General features: G+C 56.9%; 1 protein-coding gene across 1 annotated transcript; it reads left to right on the top strand.

The window, feature by feature from the left end:
- Nucleotides 1-7,572: 7,572 nt before the first annotated feature.
- Nucleotides 7,573-19,177, top strand: DISP2 (dispatched RND transporter family member 2; the record flags this gene model as incomplete). Its single annotated transcript, XM_079700870.1, has 8 exons — nucleotides 7,573-7,877; nucleotides 12,641-12,970; nucleotides 13,262-13,291; nucleotides 13,441-13,564; nucleotides 13,835-13,950; nucleotides 14,064-14,191; nucleotides 14,560-14,657; nucleotides 15,911-19,177. Exons 1-8 carry the CDS (start codon nucleotides 7,765-7,767, stop codon nucleotides 19,175-19,177), a joined length of 4,206 nt encoding a protein of 1,401 aa, XP_079556996.1. The 5' UTR covers nucleotides 7,573-7,764.
- Between the last annotated feature and the right edge of the window lie 840 nt (nucleotides 19,178-20,017).

The raw sequence follows: 20,017 nt of genomic DNA, 5'->3' as shown, positions 1-20,017 counted from the left end.
TTTCTTTGGATAAATACCCAGAAGTGGAATTACTGGATCATATGGCAGTTCTATTTTTAATTTTTTGAGGAACCAACATACTGTTTTTCATAGTGGCTGCACCAATTTACATTCCCTTTTCTCCACATCCTCGCCAACACTTATTTCTTGTCTTTTGGATGATAGCCATTCTAACAGGTGTGAGGTGATATCTCGTTGTGGTTTTGGTTTTCATTTCCATGATGATTACTGATGTTGAGCACCTTTTCATGTACCTGCTGGCCATCTGTATGTCTTCTTTGGAAAAATGTCAGGTTCTCTGCCCATTTTCTTTTTATTAATTAATTTATTTCTTTATTTTTGGCTGCGTTGCATCTTCATTGCTGCGCGCGGGCTTTCTCTAGTTGTGGCGAGCAGGGGGTACTCTTCGTTGCCGTGTGTGGACTTCTCATTGTGGCGTCTTCTCTTGTTGTGGTGCACGGGCTCTGCGCGGCCTTCAGTAGTTATGGCACGTGGGCTCAGTAGTTGTGTCTCGCAGGCTCTAGAGTGCAGGCTCAGTAGTTGTGGTGAACAGGCTTAGTTGCTCCGCAGCATGTGGGATCTTCCCGGATCAGGGCTCGAATCCGTGTCCCCTGCATTGGCAGGAAGATTCTTAACCACTGTGCCACCAGGGAAGCCCCTCTGCCCATTTTTTAATGGGATTTTTTTTTTCCAAGGCCTGTCTTTTCTCTTTCTTCCAAGCCAGATCCTGGCTGGCCCTAAGGTTTTCTTTACCACTCCCTCCCCAAGCCTAGTCCCATGGATCTCTTCCATACTCATCACTCAGTAAGGGGAAGAAGGAGGTGACAGGAAGGACCATGGCATAGCTCAGAGGCTGACCTCAGCTGAACATTTCTTGCATAAGTAAAAGCCAGCAAAAATGGGTGGCTCAAAAGGTGCCAGGGGGACTTCCCTGGTGGTCCAGTGGTTAAGACTCTGCGCTCCCAGTGCAGGGGGCCTGGGTTCAATCCCTGGTCAGGGAAGTAGATCCCACATGCTGCAATGAAGATTCAAATAAGTAAATTAAAAAAAAAAAAAAGCTGCCAGGGGCCTGTCTTACAAGGGGCTGGGGCTGTTGTAGTACAGAAGTGTGTGTGTGTCTGTGTGTGTGAACATTTGTGCCTCTATGTTTGGCAACCATATGAGTACCAGAGTGCCCTGATGTCAAGTAGTTGGTCTGTATGTCACATATTATATTCTGATTTGTGGGTCAGAAAAAAAAATTAATTAATATACCACATTTGTACTGGGTCCATTCTGGAGTTGTCCATTATGACCTATGCACCAGCTCCAAGCAAAACAAGGCCAGCCTTGGCACCAGGGCACCTCAGAAGCTCCATCCTATGAGAGCACACTTATTGGCAAATGACAGATTGGCTCAGCCCCCAAGTCCCCTTCCAGTCCTGGTGGGAGGAGACAGGAACAAGCAGCTTGGATCAAGGAAGGTTTTCCATTCACTTGTGCCATGGGGGTAAAGGTCTTAGGATCCCCTGGATCCCCCAGAGGCCCCTACCCACCAACCCCATTCTCCCTGCTCTGGGTACACTGATCTCTCCAAGCCTCCCTCCCCACCTTTATGCCAGGCGTCTACACAGGGACAAGAGTCTCTAGGGACTGAGTACTGTGACCTGACACATGGTAGGCATGCTACATGAATAATTAACATGATTGAAATTGACCCAAGTAGAAATGAATTAATAGGGGGCTTCCCTGGTGGCACAGTGGTTAAGAATCCGTCTGCCAATGCAGGGAACACGGGTTCAAGCCCTGGTCCAGGAAGCTCCCACATGACGCAGAGCAACTAAGCCCACGCGCCACAACTACTGAGCCTGTGCTCTAGAGCCTGTGTAACACAACTATTGAAGCCCGCGTGCCCAGAGCCCGTGCTCCACAACAAGAGAAGCCACCGTAATGAGAAGCCTGTGCACTGCAACAAAGAGTAGCCCCCGCTCGCCGCAACTAGAGAAAGCCCACACGCAGCAGCGAAGGCCCAACGCTGCCAAAAGTTAAATTTATTTTTATTTTTTTATTTTTATTTTTTTGCGGTCCACGGGCCTCTCACCGTTGTGGCCTCTCCCGTTGCGGAGCACAGGCTCCAGACGCGCAGGCTCAGCGGCCACGGCTCACGGGCCCAGCCGCTCCACGGCATGCGGGATCCTCCCGGACCGGGGCACGAACCCGCGTCCCCTGCATCGGCAGGCGGACTCTCAACCATTGCGCCACCAGGGAAGCCCAAATTTATTTTTTAAAAAATGAATTAATACACGATTGTGAGTCTGGGGATGGATCTGGTGGGTCACGTGTGAGGGTGTAGGGTTCAGGGGTGCATAATGCTCTCATGTCTCTGTCTACCTACCATATGAATGAACCCAGTGCATCCGCTCAACACCCTTGCCTGGCGCCTACTCAGTGTCCAGCTCCACAGCGAGTCCCAAGCTAAGCCACAGGGAGCAGTTTTATCCCTTTCATCCCTTGAAGGGTCTACGTGTGTACATCCTTGGGAAGAAGAAGGAGAGACTGAGATTTAGATTACAGTAAACTAAACTTTACCTGTTGACTCACAGGTGTTCTTTTTGTCACTCCCTGTGCTTGCCTCATAAAGATGGAGCCAGGTAAGTACTGCAGCGGGAGGCTGTAGGGAGGAGGAAGGAAGAGAGAAGGAAGGGGAGGGTGGTGAAGGCAGGGGCAATCAGTCAGTCACATCTACCACAAGCCGAGAGAGTGTGTGTTGGGGGTGGGGGGGGTAGGGTTCCAAAATGAAAACAAGCCCTTGAATTTTGTAATACACTCTACAGTTTAAGAAGTGTGCCCACACATCCGTCATCTCACTAGATCTTCAACCTCAGGAGTAAAACAGGCAGGGGCTCCTCCTGTGTACACATGTGCTCTGGGGAATTAGGGGTCATGCTCAGGGTGAGGCCCTGGAGGTGTGGCTGGGTCTGGAGCCCTGAACACAGCTCTTGGCAGCTGTGCCATTGGCTCCCCTCAAAAGGAACAAAAGACCATGCTGGCCCTCAAGAAATAAAAATCTGGGCTTCCCTGGTGGCGCAGTGGTTGAGGGCCCGCCTGCCAATGCAGGGGACGCGGGTTCGTGCCCCGGTCCGGGAAGATCCCACATGCCGCGGAGCGGCTGGGCCCGTGAGCCATGGCCGCTGAGCCTGCGCGTCCGGAGCCTGTGCTCCGCAACGGGAGAGGCCACAACAGTGAGAGGCCCGCGTACCGAAAAAAAAAAAAAAAAAAAAAAAAAAAAAGAAATAAAAATCTGACTTCCCTGGTTGTCCAGTGGTTAAGATTTCTCACTACCCCTGCAGGCGGTGCGGGTTTCATCCCTGGTCAGGGAAGTTCCACATGCTGTGTGATGCGGCCAAAAGAAAAAGAAAAAAGAAACATACATCTCATCAGGGAGGCGATTCTCACCGAGGGAGCACTTCAGAACACCCAGGACCACTCACATTGGTTACTGCAAGAATGAGCCCTCTGGGCCAGCAGCTGGGCAGTGAGGGCAGGCAGGACGGCCCAATCTAAGCAGACTTCCTGCAGGAATGAGACACAGAGTCAAGCAAGAGAGAGTTCCAAGTGGCAGGAGACATGAGCAAAGGCTAAGAGCTGGGACCAGAAGGTCATAAGCAGAAGCCAAGAAACAGCTGAGGATCTGAGTAGAGATTGGGCTGAGAAGAGTGGGATCCAGGGGGAGGAGGCAGAGGGGGAGACTGGGTGGGGCCCGCCTGAAGGTGGAAGTAGAAGAAACAGGGTTTCCACTGCAGGCGCCTCCCTTAGTGTTAGGGAGCTTGGCCGAGGTTGGGAGGGCAGACAGCTGACAGAGTGAGGACAAGACCCCACGCTTCCTAACTAGCCCCATCCCCCCCAGGAGAACTCAGCTGGCTCTTGAGCCTTGTTGGAGGAGGGGGGTGGGAGGTGGGCACAAAATCAGCACCAGGAGGAAGACGGGACTCTCACTGCAGAACCGAATAACCAAAGCTATTTCTTTTTTTCCCTTCCTTTCCCACAGGTCCAAAGGATAGAAAGTTCCCCAGCCGTCTCCCCTTTTTCCTCCCCGCTGCCACGTCCCCCAGACCCCCAGCCCCTTCCTAGACTCTCAGGGAGCAGCCACAGTGTCCCCCAAATGCAGAATAGGGAGGCCTCAGCCCCCACGGGTGGGGCGGGGCAGGGCATCACAGCGCAAGTTCACCCCCTGCAGGCGTCAGCCTTCTCCTCCGCTCCTCTCCTATTCTCCCATCTGTCTCTCCTTTTCTCACATCCCCTCCCTGCCCCAGCAGCCCATCCTCTCTCCTGCTGCTTCCCCTCCTGTTCCATGCTTCTCTGCATTCCTGGCTATTCACAGCCTCCCTGGATAGCTGGCTTGCTCCCAAATCCCAACCACACTGCAGGGCCCCAGTGACCTGCCTCTGCCAGAGAAGGGAGGCTGCCTGCCCTCCTCCCTGCTTCCCCCTCCCGCAGCCCCCACTGGCTACCACCAGCAGATCCAGCTCCTAGGCCCGGAACTGGCCCCACCACAGAAAGAGTCACAGAAGAGGCAAGCAGGGTGGGAAGTGGCAGTTTCCAGGCATCACTGAGCCTGGATGGGGCAGCGGCAGCCCTAACTTGGTCACAGGAAAGTCCCTTAACCATGGAGCCCGCCTCTTCCCCACTGGTTATAAGCCCTTTTCAGGCCCTAGGCGGCAGGAGCAGACTGGGGAGTTATCCACCCCCAAGAGTAGGGCCATAGCCCCAGCCCTTCTCCCCTGGGGCCCCAGGTCCCCTGTGCCCAGCACCAGAAGCAAGGTAGCGTCTCTACTCTTCCCTAGGCCTGTGGCAAGAGGCAAAGAGACTTCTCTGGCCTTGGGGCCTCAGGAGTGGTTCCAGCCAAGACAGAAGGTTAAACCACTTTTCCCAGGACTCTCCTGGCTTAGGCAATAAAGCCTTGATTTTACTTTCTATTCTTCCTGGTTCCTTGAGTCTGGCACCTGCTCAGGGACAGGCATGGGCTCACATGTACTCCCACTGTCACATACACACAACCAGGCACATGCACCCATGCACATGTATCTGTGCACACAGCAGGCATGTATAGGCGCTCACCCATGCACATGTATACAGACATAGCTATTTGTATGTAAATGCAGCACATAGCCTTGTACCTGCATACACTACCTGCATAGAGAACAAGCACTTCCTTACCTTGTCACCTCCTACCTTTGTCTCCTCCCACTCTCCAGCTGCCTCTCCTTCTCCTTGGCTCCTGCATCTCCCCTCACCCTACCTCCTGTCTCCTCCTTGCCCCTGGCCCTCACTGTGTTCCTCTGTAGCCTCCCCCAGCCCCACGTTCACTTCTAAGTAGTCAGCATGGCAAAACCTCTAATCACTCTGCATGGGTTCCTGGGTGAGGGAAGAGAGATGAGATAATTCTGCTTCTTAGTTGCAGATAAAATAAACTGAGGTCCACAGAGTGGGAGTCATATCTCAGCTCAAGGAATGGAACCCAATGAATCTAGGTTCCTCCCCTTGTGTCTGCTCTGTGCTCTGGCTTCATCAAGGTAAAAGGCCCAGGGCTAGAAGCAGTCACTTGCTGTCCCTGTCTCCCGACCTCCACAACGAGCCCCTGCTAGTGCCCAGGAATCCTGAGTCCCCTAGAGTAGGGGCTGGAGAGGGGGAAGGGGAAGGGAGAGGGAGAGTTGACTGCAGGTAAGATTGGCACTAACCTCTGACTCTAATATTGTTCATCCAGCTTTACACAGGGGCCCTGCCATGGTGGCGGGCATGGTCATGGACCTGGCCCTGGGCACTGCCATGGTGGTGGGCAACCCCCTGGCATGGCAACCATCCTCCAGGTTCCCACCCTGAACCAGGGCACTGTCCTATGCGGGGCCACCCCCAGGGCCCTGTGGGCACACCCCTGGTCCACATCACTGAGGAAGCAGAAGAAACAGGACATAAGAACGGAGAGCATGACCTGGCATGGGGCCTGAACCAGAATCTTCTGGATCTAATAAACAGCCTCCTGGAGGCCATGTTCTACTCTTAAAAGAGCCTATCTTCCTTCACATCCAAACTGGCACTCAGGGGACCCAGTGGTCTCTGAGTTCCCTAGTTGTGAAAATCGGCACCCAGTCAGGCATTCTCAGTAGTGTCCATAGCATACGGTTGAGTAAGATCACCCCTCCTTTTGTTTTCACTTCTGCCCCACCCCCCATCAAAGGGTCTCAAGTATGGTCTCATCACATCTATCCCATCATATATACCCAGACCTGGTGGGCCTTCCAAAGTTCCATCTTACATGCCTCACCCTACAGATCAGAGGCCTTCAATGGATCCCTAACTCTCCAGGTGTTATTTCTCATTATCCCCTGAAAACACATAGAAATTTCCAGCCTCTTAAACTTTGCACAGTTTCCCCACCACCACCACCTCCACCTCACCCCCAGGTCAGGAATGCCTTCCTTCCAAGCCAGCTGAAGCTCCACCATCAACATGAAGGCCATAAGGATGAGTGAGGTCCTCTCTGTCTTTGCACACTGCCCCCTCCTCTGCAGCTCCTATCGACCATCACATGGGCCCAACCACACCCTACCCAGTTGGCATCAATTAATGGGCTGGCTTTTTATCTCTCTCACCAAACTAAGCTACTCAGGGCAGGGCCACCACTTCTACACCTCTAGACTCTCCCACCCTCATGCCTACTGGTCTATGCCTTGCACACGGTTTGCACACAGTTTAGGGATACCCATAGTCCAAACACTCCTGGGTTCTGACTCTCTCCCCAGCTGCGTGCTTCAGCCAAGGCACCTACCACACACACACAGAGCCTGCTTACTGTAAAACCTCTTCTGCCCATCCAAATTCCACGTCTGGGATCCTCTCCGCTCCCCAACTCCCAGGCTTCTCACAGGGCCCGTATCTGTTCTAGAGATGTGTGGTAACAGCCCTCTAGCCAGGCCTCTCCACCGCCTATCACACCGCCCCTCTCTCACAGCCATTCCCTGACAGGGGAAGCAGCAAGCGCCCTGGAATGAGTGGCTACTGGGTACCTTCCAGGCTGAAGTGGGGTGGTTATAAGAGAGAGTTGGGGTTTCTCTGAGTGTCTCTCTTGTCCCTCTCCCCGGCCATACCCTGCACTTGAATAACAGAATCCAGGCTCCACAACTGAGGGGCGCAGACCCAGGTCCAGATCAACGTGAAGACCCAACTTGAGCAGGTGCTTAGCCTTACTGGGAAGGAAAGGGGGGACGCTGAGCGGAGCCGAGAGAAATGTGAGTCTAAAAGTAGCCCAACCCCTCTCAACCCCTCAGCGTCCGGAGCAGTGAAGTGCCGGCATGGAGCTGCTCCCTCTTTGGGGCTGAAAGAGTCTGCGTTACAAGTTATGAGGCTCTTTACACGGTGCCTGGGGTCGCGTTTCCTGGTCCCTCACGGGAAGACGGATGCCCCCCAGGAAAGGCCGGTGTGCGAACTACTGCACAGACTCCTAACAGCAGCTCTCAGACCTGGCCTGAGTTGAAGGGCCCACAACTCTAGCCCCGGGGTCTTAAAAAACAGCGAGCCTTCGGGCAGCGGCGCGGCGGGAAGCCTCTGTCCCCGCCCCCCGGTGCCGCGCCCATTGGCTGGGCTCCTCGTCGGCCCCGCCCAGCGACCGACCCGCTTGTCGTCGACGCGTGCGCAGGAGCCCGTCGCCGCCGCCGCCGCCGCCGCCGCTGCTGCCGCCGCTGCCGCCGCTTCAGCACCAGCGCCCGGACAGCGGCGCCGCCCACGGGCATGGACGGCGGTAGCGGCAGCGGCAGCAACGATCCAGCTCCCGGCCCGGGTCCGGAAGGGGAGCAGCGGCCCGAGGGGGAGCCTTTGGCTCCAGACGGCAGCTCCCCGGACAGGTAGGGGCGGACTGCTCCGCAGACCCAGCTCGCAGACCTTCCCAGAATCCTCGCCCCAGGTATCCCCAGTAGCCGCCATATGTCGTCCCATTCAGTCCCCAGCCCCTCCCAGAGCCCCTTCTGGGGCTTCCAGACTCCCTGCCCCCTGGCCACGCCCTCATCCTGCCGGGTCAATTTTCTCTCTCCCGATACCCGCTACTGTCAGCCCGCTTAGCCCTCACAGCCCCCAGGACCTGCCCCACCCACTGTTCCTACCTTTCCTCTAAGGCTCCGGTATCCCCAGCCCCTCCGGCTTCCAGAGCCCCTCCCTCTAGGCCCTGCCCCCGCGTCTTCTCTGTAAGCCCCAAGCCTGCAGCAACCTCAGCCCGGGTTCCAGCGAGTCAGTGTGGTCGAGGGTGCGCGTGTACTGTAGACGGGAGACTCGCCAAGGTGTGTCCTGGGGGGAGGGCAGACACTCGGCCTCCGAGCTAGGTAGGGTCTGTCTTTGTCCATCACCGTCTGTCTCCAGTCTGCCCCACATGGCCAGCTGCGCACGTGTAGGCTCGAGTCCCCACGTGTGGCAGCCACCTGCACTCTTCGGAGGCGCTGCGTGGGCAGGCTCTGAGGCTCAGGCTGCGGTTAGTACCGTCCCTGAAGGAGCACCAGGTTGGCGGGACAGAAGGAACATCTTCCCGCTGCGGGCCCAGATCTTGGTGCCTCTCCTCTCCCTTCCTCCACCATATGTGTGAGGGAACAGCCCAGCCAGGTAGCAATATGGTGCAATTTCTGTGCCCTGCCTGGTCTGCCGCCCCCAGAATCCCTCACCTGACATGACACCGCCTCTCTCTCCTGCCTGGACTGAAATAGGAAGCGTTCTTTGGGGGCAAAAGCAGAGGTGGACACATTGTCTTCAGACTGCCCCAGTTAAAATGTGCATCTGTACCTGAGTGAAGAGGAGACCCCACAAGTGGAGGGAAATGTTTTCTTCCCTCTGTGTTGACACATCAGCCTGGGTAGATTTAGCCACCTTTCAGTCTGAAAGCCACAGAACTTTCTTCAACGGGATGGTACACAGGATTAATGTGTTCCCTGGACCAGGGGGCTGCCTGGAACTATGGCTTGACCAAAAAGCCAAGTATGGACAAGGCAGAGACAGTGACAGGACAGGGCAGGGGCCAGGATCATCCCTAGAAGGGACTGGAGAGTCATTTGCTGCCTTGGATATTTTGCCAAGGATCAGCCCTGTCTGGTCTACTCACTTCCCCTGCACGTGGGGGTCATACTTGGGCACAGGGATCACTTGCTTTCTTCTAGCAACTCCCTGAGACTTCTGGCCCCTCTCTGCACTTCCCCAGAGACCCTGGACAAATCAGGCAAAGGGATTCATTTCAATCCAAGAAACAAAAATACATTCCTGCTGAACTAAGTAGCACTCTGGGGAGTGAATAAGATAGCGCCCGCGCGCGCGCGCGCACACACACACACACACACACACACACACACACACACCTTTACTAATGCATTGACAACAGGGCAATTTGAAATAGTTCATTCTTTGTGTTTTTAAAATTACCTTTTTATTTTCCTAGTGGCGTGAATTGCTCCCTCATCTGTCCTGGCCACTCTGCAGGATCACATGGATGTCCATATGGCTACGTGTCTGTGGACTTGGGGTCATGGTTAATACACATGTACATTTTCCGCTCACGGGGCTCCCAAGAGAGGTGTCTGAGGCACTATTAGCCAGGCCCTGACTGCTGTGACTTTGGCCATGAGTGAGGCCTGTGTCATCACTTTCCATTAACCTACCTGCCTACCCCAATCACGTAGCTTACAGACCAGTGGGCCCAGGCAGGCGGCCCAGGAAATCACTCATCCCAGTCAGAGCCATGGAACTGAGAGGGTAAGAATGAAAGCCCCCTGGGGAGGCAAGGCGTGGGGTGCTTAACTCATACTATTACTAGGTCTCCTGAAAATAGAGGGCAGCAGTGGCTGGCAGGAGAAAGCTTTTATTCTGAGAACAGTTTGGCTCTTCTCCTTGGGAGGGTCAAGACAAACTCCCGGTTCTACAGCAGTCGGAATGTGGAAAGTTTCAAATTCTGCCACATTCACAATGACGGGCACAGTCATAAAGGGTGAGATTTGGGAGAGGGATAGAAGGGATTGAGAGGAAGCGGCTGGGGCCAGGGAGACCCCAGTAGAAGCAAACCAATGGTGGATGCTGGAATCCCCCTTGAACAGGAGCCTGCTAAGGAAGGGGATGGCTTGTGAGATTTGGTAGACTGGTTAAGGACAACTGGAGTTCCTGTTCTCTGCCAGCACGCCCTGGAGTGCTGGCTTCCCTTAATGAAAAAGAAACTGACACTCCAAGCGGGGGCCTGGCTCCTAGGATAAGCCCGAAGCTCAGTGAGTGCTCTAAGACCATGCGCAGCTGAAATAGGCACCCTGGTTGCCCCACCCTCCTGACTGCGGAAAGCAGGCCCTGCTCTAAAGAGGGAGACTAAGACTAATGTGTCACCTTCGTGCCTTCAGGATCCAACCCAGACCAAGCACAGTGCCCAGCCTGTGGCAGGTGCTCAAAAAAGACCTACAGAATAAAAATCTTAAAGAAGTAGATGTCCACACTTAAACACATGAACCCCGGTCATTTTTCCAGCTTCCCTTTGGCCCATGGTGATGGGCCCATAAGCTATTTTATCTGCAAGGACACTGGTTGCTGTGTCATCTGAGGTCTTGCTTGAGAACAAGTTTAGTCAAATTCCTATTTTTCTAAGTGTTGAGTTAGTTAGAAAAAAAAATCAGTGGTTTAAATCATGAAACAAATTCTGATGCTGCTTCTGGATAACAAAGAGAAAAGTACTTATATATGTAGTGAGATTCTCAAGGTGTGAGAAGTTCTCAAATGGAGATATATTATCTGCAGTGCCTAAAGAGGTCAAATTGTAAATATAAATATACTTCTTAAACTACACACTCCCTGCAGCACTGAGTGTGGGAAGAGGCAGGAAAGTAAATGTCTTCCACATGCCAGGCTCCACGCCAGGCACCTCACATGTGTTACCTCAGTTAATGCCCATACTAAACCTGAGAGGGAGGCGTTATCATCGTACCCTCACTCAGCAGACAAGGATGCCAATGCTCCAAGAATTGTGTGTCTTTCCCAAGACCCCAGAGTTAAAGGATGATGGAGCCAGGATCCCACCTCCACTGCTCCCCTATTTTAGTCTAAGCATGAGAATTATACCCCACCCCCTGACTGTCTGCCATCCAACCTTCTGGGAGGAAGAGGAGGAGCTTGCCTATTCTTTCCAGTTCCTCTACTTGGTCTCTGGGCAGAACCCAGCCTCTGTGGGCAATGTCCACGTGCCACCACAGCCAGGACTCTGGCCCACGGCCTCTTCAGCAGTGCAGCAGGCAAGACTGGAAGCCAGGGTTTGCTCGGCATAGACCTGGCTCTCCCATGGGAGCTATGCAAGTTGTAGCAGGCGGATGGAAGAAAGGAGACTCGCTGGAGGGCCCAGAACCCCTTGGGAACCCGCCATGACCCTCAGGCACTCTGTTCTGTGGCCATCTTCTCCTGTCCCAGGTCTGGCAATCCTGCCCCTGGGGTGGGACTGCACCTCTGCCTGCACCCAAGGAGTGGGGCTGGGTCCATGCACAGAGTGCTGCCCTCATGCGTAATTTGGAAAGAGGAATCTATTGCTGACTCCTCCCTGGCAAGCTCCTTGGGGGTCCCAACTCCCTCTCCCAACTGTGCACACCGTTGCAGAACAAACCTCCTGCCCCAAGGCCCGGGGTTGGTGAAAAGGCAGTGGTTGCCTCTGCAAAGCTTTCCCTGACCCCCACCCCACCCCTGTCAAAGTTGGGTCCTCCTCTGGGCACCTTCAGCCCTGTGTGACTTCCCCTCTCACAGCACTCAACACGGTGGCCCCTGCACATCGCCCACCTACCATGAGTGCCTGGAGGACAAGGACTGGGCTTTATTCATCCTGGCACCACTATTAGCAGCCCGTCCAGCACTCAGCCTTCACTCAGCAAACGTCCCTGGGGCACCTTCGGTGTGCAAGGTGCTGCTCAAGGCACTGGGGACACAGATGAACAAATGCACCAGGCCCTGCTCTCCCGGAGCTCACGTTCCATAGGAGAGACAGGCAGTAGACATGACAATATATAATACAATGTCCAGTTGTGGAAAATGCTAGGAAGAAATATAGAGTAGGTAGGGGGATAGGAGTTGGTGGATGATTATTTAGAGAGGGAGTCAGGGAGGGCTTCTCTAAGAAGGTAATGGTGTGAGCCGTGCAGTTATCTGGGGAGGAACATCCCAAGCAGAGGGCAAAGAAAGCTCAAAGGCTCTAAGGTGGGAACAAAAGTGCAGCAGGTGCTCAATAAACGTCTGACAAGAGGATGAAGAGACAACTATAGCAGAAAGAGCACAGGGCTGCAAGTCAGAACTGGGTTCAAGGCCCAGCTCTTCAGGGCTCACTGAACCTCAGTTTTCAAATCTATAAAAGAAGGAAAGTACTTCCCCTGTATGGTTTTTAAAGGAGTAAATAAGATCATATGTGTTTTGAGGTGAATGGGCAGATGAGTGAATGAGACAGTGAACCCCAAGAAGTAGGCTGGGGGTGTAGACCCAGAGCCTCCACCCTCCTTGCCTCTCCCCAGGCCTAGGAATAGAACAGCCTGAGCCCCGTCCATCTCAGCTCACTGAGCAAGGCTGCTGCATGGTGTGGACCACCGCTGTCTCCCACCCCCTTTTTCCCTGTCTCCTCTCTCCCCAGGTCCCAGAACAAGGCTGTGGCCCCTGAGGCAAGCCCAGAGAGAAGCTGCACCCTCCACAGCTGCCCCCTTGAGGACCCTTCCAGTTCTTCGGGACCCCCACCAGCAACTTCCACCCTTCATCCTGTGGGCCCATCCAGCCCCTTGGCCCCTGCCCACTTTACCTATCCCCGGGCACCACAGGAATACCGGGGGGGCAGCTCCCTTCCAGGGCTTGGGGACCGGGCAGCACTGTGCTCCCATGGCTCCAGCCTCAGCCCTTCCCCAGCCCCCTCACAGCATGATGGGGCCTGGAAGCCGGCATCTGTGCAGCACCATGTGGTCAGCGTCAGGTAAGGAGGGGTCCAGCAGCCTGCCAGCTGCCCTGGAATGTGGGACAGGGCTTAAAAGTGGGGTCGACCCCCCCCCCGGGCTCTGGACTCCTTCACTAGGAGGCAGCCCAGGATGTCCCCTGCGTCTGATGGAGGAGGCAGCCTGGATGGAAGAGGAAGGAAGCGTTGGAGCTTGGGAGTGGGAAAGCCTAAAAGGGCCGATGCCATCTTCCTCTATCCTCCACCCCCATCCCAACCTCCCACCCTACAAGAGGACTCTAGCAAGCAAGTGTCTTTTCTTCTCTTCCACAGGCAGGTACGGGCCTTCCAGATGCCAAAGAGGTAGGCCTGGGCCTTCTCTGGAGCCCTAGGGGTGGCCAGGCCAGTGCCCAGTTTAGCCCCACCATCCCTTGTTGGTGGCTTCTAAGCTCCCACATTCCCTGCTATCACACCCAACGCTAATTCATGTGGGATCTCTTCCTCTTTCCCAGCTATTCCCAGCTGATTGCTGAGTGGCCAGTGGCCGTGCTGCTGCTGTGTCTGGCTGTCATCCTCCTCTGCACCCTGGCTGGACTGCTGGGGGGCCAGCTACCCGATTTCTCCAAGCCCTTACTGGTGAGGGACCAAGGGGAGGGATGGGCCCCCAGGCCTGGCCACCTCAGCTCAGTCTGGGGCAGAAAATTGGAGTGGCCCAGCTGGGAGTGGGGTGGCAGCAGTGGGCTCTCCAGAGACAGCTGGGAGATGGTATAGAGGTGATCCTCGTGTCCAACAATCCAGGCAGGCAGGCCAGCCTTCCCTGCTCCAGGGACCCAAAAGGGCAGAGCCGAGAAGGGAGAAGGAGAACTCCTCCTCCTGTCGGCCTGATCTCTGCCCTCCTCCCTGCAGGGCTTTGAGCCTCGGGACACGGACATCGGGCGCAAGCTAGTGGTCTGGAGAGCACTACAGTCCCTCACAGGCCCCAAGAAGCTGCTTTCCCTTTCTCCAGACCTTGAGCTGAACAGGTAATGGGTTCCCATCTTTCCACTGTTGGGGGGAACCGGGGAAGGAACGAGGTCTCCAGAGAGCAGCCGAAAGCAGGTCAGAGGGCCTGGCATAGATTTTCTCTCTACCTCAGCTCAAACCCCCATACCACTCTGAGCCCCACACCCTGGAGCAGTGCCCAGGAGGGCATGGTCCGGCCTCGGAGGATGGTGGAGCCCCTGGAGGCCAGAGGGCAGGAGAGCTTCTTCTGTGGCCCCCCTGGTAAGCTGCAGCCTGGCCAGTTCCTGGCTTTAATGGTCGTTACCCCCCTCCCCACCTACGAGAACATGAGGGCCCAGGAGAACAAATCTGGGCAGACAGAAGGGCAAGGAGCCTGGCCAGTCACATTCAAGCCAAGGAAGTTGAGTTACAGCTGGGAGGATGAGGCAGGTCTCAGGTACTCCAGCCAGGTAGGGGCAAGCTGGATGGGGGTGTGCCACAGGGGAGGGATGCAGGACCAGGATCAGGCAGCCAGGCACAGGTTTCAGGCTCCTGGGAATCTAAACCTCTTATGGCCCTGGGTAAGCATCTTCCCTTTGGTGGGCCCAGGACCTGGGGCCAAAGGGTGAGCTCTGGGCGGTGTGTTGCAGAGAAGAGCTATGCACAGCTGGTGTTCATGTCCACCTCAGCGGGCAGCCTGTGGAACCTGCACGCCATCCATTCCATGTGTCGCATGGAACAGGATCAGGTGAGCTGGCTAGGGAGGTGCCAGGGGCTGGGAGGGAACCAGGGACACCAGGGACCTGATCATAAGGAAATACAGCTGAGCCAGGACTCCCAGCCTGGACTAGGAGAGAGCATTCCCTGCTTAGAAAATTACTGCAGCCCTGCTGAGAGGTTCTGGGTTGGCGGGGAGAGAAGAGTCAGCTGTTTCCAGAAGAGCCAAGACACAGGTGCTGGAAGACAGACCCTGCAGAGCCTGGGGATTTTCGAAAGGTCCTGAAAAGGAGCCTCAAGAGCTGTTGAGGAGGCCCCGGCCCAAGGCCCCCAGCCCCCATCAACCCAAGCGCTGCAGATCCAGTCATGCTAACTGGAGAACCATGTGCTATAACATCTGAAGAAAGTTTCGCTACTAAAAACAGTGTGAACACCACTAGGCTTAAAGAACATGTGCTCTGGAGTCAGATGCCTGAATTCAAGGCCAGCTCTAACACTTCTTGGCTGTGTGACCTCAGACACATTTCTCAACCTCTCGGTGCCTCGGTCTTTGTATATATAAAATGGGAATAATGGTAGTTTCCTCATAGGGGTGTTGTGACAATGAAACAAGGTAGAATTTGTAAAAAATACAGCATAATGACTGACATTAGTGATCTCTCAATAAATGTTACTATTGTCACCGTGATCTCAGGCCCAACACCATACATCCAGTTGATGGCAGTACAGGGCCTCTGATTCCCAGGCTGGCATTCTCTGTAACTACACCAGCTATTGTAATGTCAGCATCAGGGTTGGAGAGAAAAACAGGCATGAGGTCTGAAAAAGAAACAGCCCTATCCCTCACAAGGTTTAAGCAGACCAGTGGACAGAGATAGGGGGCTAGGGTTTGGCAGTGACCCTGATCCTGGAATGTTTTGGCCTCCACTTTTCCCACCTGTCCAGTTCCCTGGACACTTGGCCCCGTTCCATCTGTGGCTGCCACTTCCACTCCTACTCCTGTCTCAGGCAGTGCAGAGTTGGGGTGTGTGACCTGCTGGGGCCCTTAGGGCAAGACCTCTCAGGCTGAGGCCTGGGGCAGCATTCCTGAGGCTCCTCTTTGATGGAGTCAAGATGTAGCTGCTGGAATCTGGGTCTGGCCAATCAGGTTTTGCTGGGCAGTCAAGATACCTCTCTGCCTCTGCCCTGCAGCCTGAAAGGAGGTGAGAGGGCCTCGGACAGTGCTGGGGAAATCTGGGCCCCTGCACTGCCCCTGAGCTCTCTCCTGCTGTGTGTGTCCTATAGGTCCGCTCCCATACCAGCTTTGGGGCTCTGTGCCAGCGTACAGCAGCCAACGAGTGCTGCCCCAGTTGGTCCCTGGGCAACTATGTGGCCGTGCTCTCCAATCGTTCCTCCTGCCTGGACACTACTCAAGCCGACACAGCCCGCACGCTGGCCCTGCTGCGGGCCTGTGCCCTCTACTATCACCATGGTGCCCTGGTGCCCTCTTGTCTGGGACCTGGGAAGGACAAGCCCCCACGCTGTGCCCAGGTTCCCACCAAGTGCTCCCGGAGCAGTGCTGTCTACCAACTCCTGCACTTCCTGCTGGACAGGGACTTTCTGAGTCCCCAGACGGCTGACTACCAGGTGCCCTCCCTCAAGTACAGCCTGCTCTTCCTGCCCACCCCGAAGGGTGCCTCCATGATGGGCATCTACCTGGACCGCCTAGCCGTGCCCTGGGGGCTCTCCGACAACTACACATCCATCACTGGCATGGACCTGGGCCTCAAGCAGGAGCTGCTGAGGCACTACCTGGCCCAGGATACGGTGTACCCCTTGCTGGCCCTGGCCGCCATCTTCCTCAGCATCGCCCTCTACCTGCGCTCCCTCTTCCTCACACTCATGGTGCTACTGGGGGTGCTGGGCTCCCTGCTGCTTGCCTTTTTTCTTTACCGAGTGGCCTTCCGGATGGCCTACTTCCCCTTCGTCAATCTGGCGGCCCTTGTCCTGTTGAGCAGCGTCTGCGCCAACCACACCCTCATCTTCTTCGACCTCTGGCGCCTCAGCAAGAGCCAGCTGCCCTCCGGGGGGCTGGCGCAGCGCGTGGGCCGCACCATGCACCACTTCGGCTACCTGCTGCTCGTCTCGGGCCTCACCACGGGAGCGGCTTTCTTCGCCAGCTACCTGAGCCGCCTCCCCGCCGTCCGCTGCTTCGCACTCTACATGGGCACGGCTGTGCTGGCGCACCTGGCGCTCACGCTGGCCTGGCTGCCCTCCTCCGCGGTGCTCCACGAGCGCTACCTAGCGCGCGGCTGTGCGTCCCAGGCGCGCGGCCCGTGGGGCGGCAGCGCGCCCCGGCGACTGGCGCTGGCGCTGCACCGGCGGCTCCGCGGGCTTCGGAGGGCGGCCGCCAGCACCTCGCGCCTGCTCTTCCAGCGCCTCCTGCCCTGCGGCGTCATCAAGTTCCGCTACATCTGGATCTGCTGGTTCGCCGCGCTGGCGGCGGGGGGCGCCTACATCGCCGGCGTCAGCCCCCGCCTGCGGCTGCCCACGCTGCCGCCGCCCCGCGGCCAGGTCTTCCGGCCCAGCCACCCCTTCGAACGCTTCGACGCCGAGTACCGTCAGCAGTTTCTGTTCGAGCGGCTGCCTCAGGGCGAGGGCGGCCACATGCCTGTGGTTTTGGTGTGGGGCATCCTGCCGGTGGACACTGGCGATCCCCTGGACCCTCGCAGCAACAGCTCTCTGGTGAGTGACCCTGCCTTCTCGGCCAGCGGTCCTGAGGCCCAGCGCTGGCTGCTGGCACTCTGCCAGGGAGCTCGGAATCAGAGCTTCTTTGGGGCCCAGCCAGAGGGCTGGCCGACACTGTGCTTCGTGGAGGCCCTCCGGCGCTGGATGGAGAGCCCCGGTTGTGCCCGCCTGGGGCCTGGCCTCTGCTGTGGCCCCTCGGGCTTCCCCTGGGCCCCCCAGCTTTTCCTGCACTGCCTCAAGATGATGGCTCTGGAGCAAGGCCCCGAGAGCACCCGGGACCTGGGGGCCCGCTTCAATACCCAGGGCGGCCTGGCTGCCCTGGTCCTGCAGTTCCAGACCAACTTCCAGTATAGTCCAGACTACAGCCAGGCCCACCACTTCTACACTGAGGTCAGCTACTGGCTGGCAGCAGAGCTGGGCAGGGCACCCCCCGGCCTGCGCCGGGGTTGGTTCACCAGCCGTCTGGAGCTATACAGCCTGCAGCACAGCCTGAGCACCGAGCCTGCCGTGGTGCTGGGCCTGGCCCTGGCGCTGGCCTTTGCCACACTGCTGCTGGGCACCTGGAACGTTCCACTTAGCGTGTTCTCTGTGGCAGCCGTGGCAGGCACCGTGCTGCTCACGGTGGGGCTCCTGGTTCTACTCGAGTGGCAGCTCAACACTGCTGAGGCCCTCTTTCTCTCTGCCTCTGTGGGCCTCTCGGTCGACTTCACCGTCAACTACTGCATCTCCTATCACCTGTGCCCACACCCTGACCGCCTGAGCCGCGTGGCCTTCTCGCTGCGCCAGACCAGCTGCGCCACGGCAGTGGGGGCTGCAGCCCTGTTTGCAGCCGGTGTGCTCATGCTGCCTGCCTCGGTGTTGCTCTATCGCAAGCTGGGCATCGTCCTCATGATGGTGAAGTGCGTCAGCTGCGGCTTCGCCAGCTTCTTCTTCCAATCTCTCTGCTGTTTCTTTGGACCAGAGAAGAACTGTGGGCAAATCCTCTGGCCTTGTGCCCACCTGCCATGGGACGCCGGAACTGGGGAGCCTGGTGGGGAGAAGGCAGGCCGCCAACGACCAGGGCCAGTGGGAGGGGCGCCTGGGTCCTGTCCAGAGCAGTACGAGTTACAGCCCCTGGCACGACGCCGGAGTCCCAGCTTTGACACTAGTACAGCCACCAGCAAGCTGTCCCACCGGCCCTCAGTGCTCTCTGAGGATCTACAGCTGCATGATGGCCCCTGCTGCTCCCGGCTCCCACCAGCCCCTACCTCCCCAAGGGAGGTGTTCCTGGACCACCAGGCACTCTTCAGCCAGTGCCCAGCCCTGCAGACCTCCTCCCCCTATAAGCAGGCTGGCCCCAGCCCCAAAACCCGGGCCAGGCAGGACTCCCAAGGGCAGAAGGCTGAGCCCGTGCAGGCATCACCGGAAGCCCCAGCCCACTCCCCCAAGCCCAAGCCCCAGGTCGCAGAGCCTCCTGATTGCCTCTGCTCCTCAGCCAGCACCCTGGAGGGGCTCAGTGTGTCTGATGAGACCTGCCTAAGCACCTCTGAGCCCAGTGCCCGTGTGCCAGATTCCGTGGGTGCCTCTCCAGAGGACCTGGATGAAACTGAGCAAACAGTACATGAGCGGGGCCAGCTGAATGGGAAGCGGGACACGCTGTGGCTGGCGCTGAGAGAGACCGTGTACGATCCATCACTGCCCACCTCCCACCAGAGCAGCTCATCCTGGAAGGGCCGTGGGGGGCCGGGGGATGGCAGCCCTGTGGTGCTGCCCAACAGCCAGCCAGATCTGCCAGACGTTTGGGTGCGCAGGCCCAGCACCCACACTTCAGGCTACAGCAGCTGAGGGGGGCCCCGAGAGGCCGGACTGGGGCCCAGAGCCTGTCGGGGGTGACAAGGCAGGGGCAGCAGCAGGCTAGAGCCTGTTGGTGTTTCCTCACATCAGCGTGGAGGGGTCTCACTCTCCAGCTGTGGATTTTAAACCGTGCCAGATGATCCAGCTTTGGTAGGGGCTTCTGCTTCCTCCCCACATCTAGAGGATTCAGTGGGGGCGTGCGGGGGGGTGGTCTTTGGAGTGAAACGCCAAGCTCTCCTTGTGACCTGCTGAGGGCTCATCCGCCCCACAGTGCCAACCAGGACCCACCCTCTGGAAGGGGGAAGGCCACAGGTGTAGCTCCATGTATCAGGGGAGGCTGACCTGGCCCCCATGCCAAGTGACAAGAAGGTCAGTGGGACTAAGGGACCCAGTCCTTGGGACCCTGCCAGGGCCCCTCACCAACCAAAAGAGCGCTGGGAAACCTCAGCAGCCTCCTGGACCCCACACCTTTCAGGGGCTTTGTATCAGGACACTTCCTTCTCTTTGGGGATCCTCTCTGGGCCAGAATTGGGCTGGGCCCTCTGTCCTTAACTACCTGTGCCCCTCACACTCCTCAGTCTGACCAGGAATTTGTCAAGGCCAGGCAGAGATGGCTGCTGGAAGTGAAGCGGAGGAGGAGGAATGGTCAGCCTCAGAGCACCCCTAAATTGCTGATGGTCCCTCATGGGGAGCTGCATCGACATGGAAGGGTCCTCTCCCCTGTTAACAACAATAAGAATCCTTTACGTCCTGCACTTTTTAGTTTGCAGACCACTTCCACACCCATCGTGTCCTGGGAATCTCACCACTTCTGTATGGGGTAGCCTACAG

Source organism: Hyperoodon ampullatus, assembly GCF_949752795.1.
Source record: "Hyperoodon ampullatus genome assembly, chromosome: 3".
Lineage (NCBI taxonomy): Eukaryota > Metazoa > Chordata > Mammalia > Artiodactyla > Ziphiidae > Hyperoodon > Hyperoodon ampullatus.
This window is presented reverse-complemented; position numbering and strand designations above follow the sequence as displayed.